General features: G+C 44.8%; 1 protein-coding gene across 1 annotated transcript; it reads left to right on the plus strand.

The window, feature by feature from the left end:
* Positions 1 to 2,205: 2,205 nt before the first annotated feature.
* On the plus strand, positions 2,206 to 5,192 carry LOC542591 (terminal acidic SANT 1). Its single transcript, NM_001112127.1, is given in 5 exon segments — positions 2,206 to 2,885; positions 3,439 to 3,788; positions 4,224 to 4,405; positions 4,513 to 4,579; positions 4,650 to 5,192. Coding segments are annotated over 5 exon segments (1,269 nt in total). The 5' UTR covers positions 2,206 to 2,257; the 3' UTR covers positions 4,692 to 5,192.
* The last annotated feature ends 879 nt before the right edge of the window (positions 5,193 to 6,071 follow it).

Below are 6,071 nucleotides of genomic sequence, written 5' to 3' on the forward strand. Positions count from 1 at the left end.
CAGGATTTAGGGCGGATGCACTCCGCCACCCGGCCGGAGATTTACTCTCCGACAGTAGTGTTTAAGGGTTTCATCGGCCCGAGGCAAAAAGGGAATCACGGTTGGTGGGTAAAGTGTGCAACCTCTGCAGAGTGTTATGAAACTGATATATCAGTCATGCTCGCGGTTATGAGCAGCCTTGGGAGCTCCATAGATTAGAGACACATTGATCAGAGATGCTTTGTTCACAGATGATGATGATGATGTTGGTTTCTATTATGATTATGATTATGATTTCAGGTATTCTTTCTGTTTGGAAGGAGTACTTTTGTGTTAACAACTTTGGTTAATGCTAAAATATGACTCTCTACTAGTAATAATGACCTGACCAACTAAAATAAACTGCTTGACCCTAACCCCACATAAAGCTAGTCCACTACAGCTAAACGGGACAATTGCTGAGGATATTGATGTGTACTCACCCTTGCTTTACACACCAAACCCCCCAGGTTGTACACGCTGCAACCACTGTAACAAGAGTACGATGAGTTCTAGGCGTGGGTTAGCGGCAAACCCCCAGTCGGCTGCCTGTGACGACCGAGTTTAGCTACGTTTCATTTTTCGCACTTTGATAATTGTTAATGACTATGTGGATGTCTCGGACATCATGATGTAATCAACTATTACCCTCTTTTATGTTATTATTCGAGCATTGTGTGATGATGTCTGGTTTTGTAACTACTGTATACGTGAATTACTTATCATGGCACGTACATGGTTCATATTCGGTTTGCCTTCTAAAAATGGGTGTGACAAATAAAATCTCCCTATTCATTTTATTTTTCAAGGCATTTTGAGATTTTTTTAGCTTTCTACAAATCTTCAGTTGAACATGGAAGGGCTCTGCTTACCTTCTACCAAGGGCTATCAAGCCTTCGGTCGGGACAGAGCGGGGCAGGCGACACAAGCGGGTGTGGCGCGGGCGGCGCCGGTGGAGCGTGGTTGGCGGCGTGAAGCGGCGGTAGGGCGGTTAGAGAAAGGAAAAGGAGACAATAGAGAAAGGAGACGATGCTCGCATATAAATCTTAGCTCGACGTCAAGATCTGTGGCGCTGAACTAGGGTGCCACGTGGGTTGTCCCGTTAGCCCTGTCTGTCACCGCAGCAACTATCTCAGCGTCATAGATTATGGCGATGAGATGTGTTGCCTCGGCGCTACGATCATAGCGCCAAACATAAGGTCTAAAAACAACTTAATGGGTCTAAACGTATTTTTTTAAAAATGGCTAAAATACAAAAAAATATCAGACCATATGGAGGCCACTATAGGTGTACATTTGAGCCGGGCCTGATGGGCCGTCCCGAAGCACGGCCCATGTATGGCACGACCCGAAATAATTTAGTGTCGGGCTGGCACGGCCCGTTATATCGGGCCGGGTTTGGGCCGAGGTCACGGCCCATGGGCGGGCACGAGCACGACCCGTTTAAGGCAGACACGAAATGGCCCATATAGAGGCACGAAAAGGCCCATATATTTATTAAAACCACACTTTATTCCACACTTTCATATACTTGATAAAGAACACAAAGCTAGAGATAATGTTAGTTAGATGTTTTTTGTAGCTTTGAATTAGAGTGTGTGATGTAATTTTACTTTTGTTATGAATATTAGACAATAAACTGAACTTATGAACTTTGTATAGAGCTGATTATACTCTTTTTCCTTCTAACAAAATGATTTATAAACGAGGTTGTCATTGCATAGCTATGGTAACTTTAATACAAATATTAAGTTTGATTTTGTTTAAATTTATTTGTCTTATCTTTTATTTGTTTTATTATTTTTTTGAATTTAGGGCTCTAATGTGAATTTTGGGCCAAAAACTGAATTTCGGACCAAAAATTGAATTTCGGGCTCTAATGTAAATTTCGGGTCGTTCGAAATGAGTCCAACACATTTAAGTAATTATGGGCTGGATCACGGGACGAGGGCTAGACCTATGGGCTGGCCCGATATAGCCCGAATTTCAAACGAGTCAGGCTAACCCGAAATTCAAATAATACAGATCTTTTTGGGCTTGAGTCGGGTCGGGCGGGCGGGCGGCCGGAATGTACACTTGTAGAGGCCACCCTGCGAGACGAGCCCAGCCTACCACTACCACTCTCGATTACCAGCCCTCTCGCCTTCTCCGCTCCTCCGTCGTCGCCGAACCCCATGGCCCCAAAACCCTAAACTGAGCCCGCCGCTGCTTCTCCAGTCCGCACGAAGCGCCCCACAAAATGCCGCGGCTGACGCCGGCGCACGCCACCCTCATCCTGGACCACGTCCTGGGCGATCCCTCGATCCCCACCGCAGTCACCATCGCGTTAATCGCTGGGATCCCCTCTCCCTCCGATCCGACCCCGCGCCTCCGCCGCGGGGTCCTTCTCCGCCGCCTCGCCACCGACCCCGTATCCGAATCCTCTCTCGAAACCCTCCACCTCCTGGCCTCGCTCCCGGCCTGCGCCTCCCCCATCGCAGCCGCCCACATCGCCGTCGCGGCATTCCTCGCGGCCTCCGCGCCCGACTTCGACGCCGTCGCCAGGGCTCTCTTCGCGCGCCCCGACGGCCGCGCGCGCCAAGCGGTCCACGGCGGAAGTTCCCCCGCGCTCGCATCCGACGATGCCATCGCCACAGTAGACCAGTTCGAGGCTGCCGTCGGGATGTCCTCCTCTCAGACCATCCTCAGGGTCCTGTGGGGCAACCGGGCCGCCGTGGAGGAGCGGGTCCAGGAGCTCCTCGCTGCTGAATGGGCCGCGATTGGCCCGTCGCGGCTCGAGGCGTTGGCTATGCGGATCGTCGGGGATGGGGCCGTCGATACATGGGGTGCCGCAGATGAGGCCATGCGTGCCAATTTGCGCATCTTGGGTGAGGACCCATTTTTTGGGTGGATTTTGCAGCAGCGTTGTGATCAAGAAACTAGTGTGTAGTGGGACTTTTCTGTATTTTTGTGATATAGTAAAAATGAGAAGGAATTTAGAGGTCATATTTTATCTTGGCTCTATGAAGCAACCATGGGTTGAAGCTATCCCAAACAGACCTTATATTTTGACTGTACTCCATCCTTGCTAATTTTGCTGCTTTTAGTTTCTTGTTTATCATATATCAAACTACATGATTTCAATCTTGTGAATACTTTTGATGGCACCACTGCAATATTTTAATGGGTTCATATCTTTGATGATGCTTTCAGTTAGTTTAGGATCCTCTTGTATGCCTGCATCTATGCTTCTTATTGATTTTGCAATTCTATGCATCCTTGTAGAGCATTTTGAGTTTCATCTCTTTGGGACAGCTCTAGGTCTAAATGTGCATTGTTAGCTGCTAGATGTTTTATGTTTTCTAATTTGCTATGATTCTGGTGTCCGCAAGGTCGCGGACTTCGTAGCCTATAATTGATTATATGATATGAAACTTACAGCTGGGGAAGCAAAAACGCGCGAGATTCTCGACAAACTTGAAAAAACTACCTGCAACACAAATCCAATTTCAACACCAGCTGTTGAGAAGGTGATGGATGCGCTCAAAGCAAGCTGTGCTGACCTCCACAGCATTGTGGAGGATCCCCTTCCAGCTGCAAAGGCAGTTGCAGATGAGTTATTGACTGCGAGGATGGAAAAATTAGTTAGCCTGAATGCCCAAGAAGTAGGAGGGCAGCCAACAACTTGTGGCGTTGCAGGACCGAGTATTCATAATGACAAAGACAATGGTCCAGGTATAGGCAAACCTCACAGCCTTATGGAGCGGAACGCAACAGCACGAACCTCTCAGGTTTGCATTTCTTTTTAAAAATATTTTTCTTTGTTTTTGAACATTGTCCATGCTGAACTTGCTTTGTCTTTTTAAATTGAGTTTGTGCTTGTAATAGCTAGCGTTTGTTTCCATTGCGATAGTTTTTAGTATGAATTGTTCTGTACATTGCTCCTGCTCTGCAAAATCGGTATGACATGTCTAATAGTTGTAGGATTTGTTTCACTTTAGTAAGTTAGCTACTGAAATTAGGACTTGGAATTATGAATGCTCTACTACGGTCCCTCTTCGCGTGACACTTAAAAGTAAACTTACTGTAGTCTAATTTGAGCTCAATCAAGGCGCCTCATACCGTTCTAGGTAGGTAGCTTATAGGATAGCTCGGTATCATAACCGCAAAATCTAACTTACATTGTTTATGGTCGTGTTTCTCAAAACTAAAACGTTTGTTTGCAGTGGGAGGAGTCACTTGGTCTTGATGGTTCGGAACCACCCTCACCACCGAGACCACACTTGCCTAGCCCAAGGAGACTACCACCTTCTCCTTTGTCACCGCCTGGGAACAAAAACAATAATCGGAGAAAGGCAAGGAGGTGGAGCTTGTTCGAAGAAGAAACCTTAAGAAAGGGTGTTGAAGAGTATGTTACCTTGTCTTGATGTTCAGTTGTTATCGTTTGACATGTCAGTTTTTTTTATTATTATTGCTGTTGCTGTATGTTCCTCGTTCTGTTTGTTTCACGTGTAGGTATGGTGTTGGCAATTGGAGGGATATTCTAGATAACAATGCTGAGGCTTTTACCGGCAGGACACCGGTTGGTAATTCTGTTATTACAGTTTAGTTGCTGTGGTTGGCAATCAAGGTAGTGACTGGTTGTATTGTAGGTGGACTTGAAGGACAAGTGGAGGAACATGCTTTTCCGTTGATGTAACGGGGAAACATGTAGCTGGACATGCTTTACTAGGGTAAAGTACCTAGCAATTAGCATGTAGTCCTCGTACATCACAGCAGACTCTTGGTCAAGCTTTTCTGGCAGCTGCAGCTACATGATTTTGTGTCTCGGTGTAGTAGCAGCCGCAGCTTTTCTGGCAGCTGCAGCTACATGATTTTGTCTCGGTGTAGTAGCAGCCGCAGCCCAAACGGTTGGCTTTCCTGGCAGCTGCAGCTACAGTATTTTGTGACGGTATGCTTACCGAGTGGCTGATTCGCGCACTGACGTATTATGGACTCGATTTTGTATTTTTATTATGTACATTGTCCTGCATGCTTGCATTGTACTAGCTTTACTCATATATTTGGATGAATAGGGATCGGAAAGGTGACCCCTTGTAGCAGAGCAAATTTAGGTGTCGTTTGGTTCACGAAATGTAATATAAATAGTAATGGTAACGATTCACACTTGAATACCAGCACTAACAAATTTGAATAAGGAGGTATCCATTTGTAATGTGATATCGATTACGGTTGAACTTAAATAAACATGATTTAACGTTATTGGTTACTCATTAGGTTACCAATGTGAACCAAACGACAAGGCATTTGGTTGCGGTCAATTAAAGTTCAGTTTCTGAATATTTAAATGATAATGGTGGGTATTAAATGTAGTCTAATTATAAAATCAACTATATAGATGAAGACTAAAAGACAAGACATATTTTAAACCTAATTGAGTCTATATTTAATACTTTTAGTTGATATCTAAATGTTGATGTGACTGTTATTGTATGAGAGCTATTCTTTGGGTTCCACCTCTAAGCCTTGTTATTGTGCTCGCAATCACAAGTTCCACCTCTAAAACCTATTTGCTAATAATTATGTGATGGAACTATCATATCATGTACAACCGAAATCACAAGTGTATTAACTGTAGTGGTTGGTTAATTATCTTATGTGCATCCATATCATGTATGATGGAACCATAAGGGCTTGCTTATACATGCTGTGAGAGCTCCTAGGCCTAATGTTTGTCCAACGATAACTCCACTACAATACAAACCCCTCCCTCGAGAGCAATCAGGAGAGTACATTGCCTTTTACTCTCACAAGATGGTAGGCTTGAATCTCCCTCTCATATACTTCTTTAAATCCTTGATCATGAGAGTACATTGCCTCAATCCACCTCAAACTGAATAAACCATAAGTTAGAACTTAGTTCAATCAACCTCTTTCTTAAGTAGATAGATGGGCCCTATGAAGTTGGAATAGAAAATGAGCTTGCTTGAGTGCCTGTGGAGAAAGATGAGGATACGTCACATGTTCCACCACCCTATGAATGAATGATGCATGCATGCACGATTTATATAAAG

This window comes from Zea mays, chromosome 6, assembly GCF_902167145.1.
Source record: "Zea mays cultivar B73 chromosome 6, Zm-B73-REFERENCE-NAM-5.0, whole genome shotgun sequence".
In the NCBI taxonomy this organism is placed as follows: domain Eukaryota; kingdom Viridiplantae; phylum Streptophyta; class Magnoliopsida; order Poales; family Poaceae; genus Zea; species Zea mays.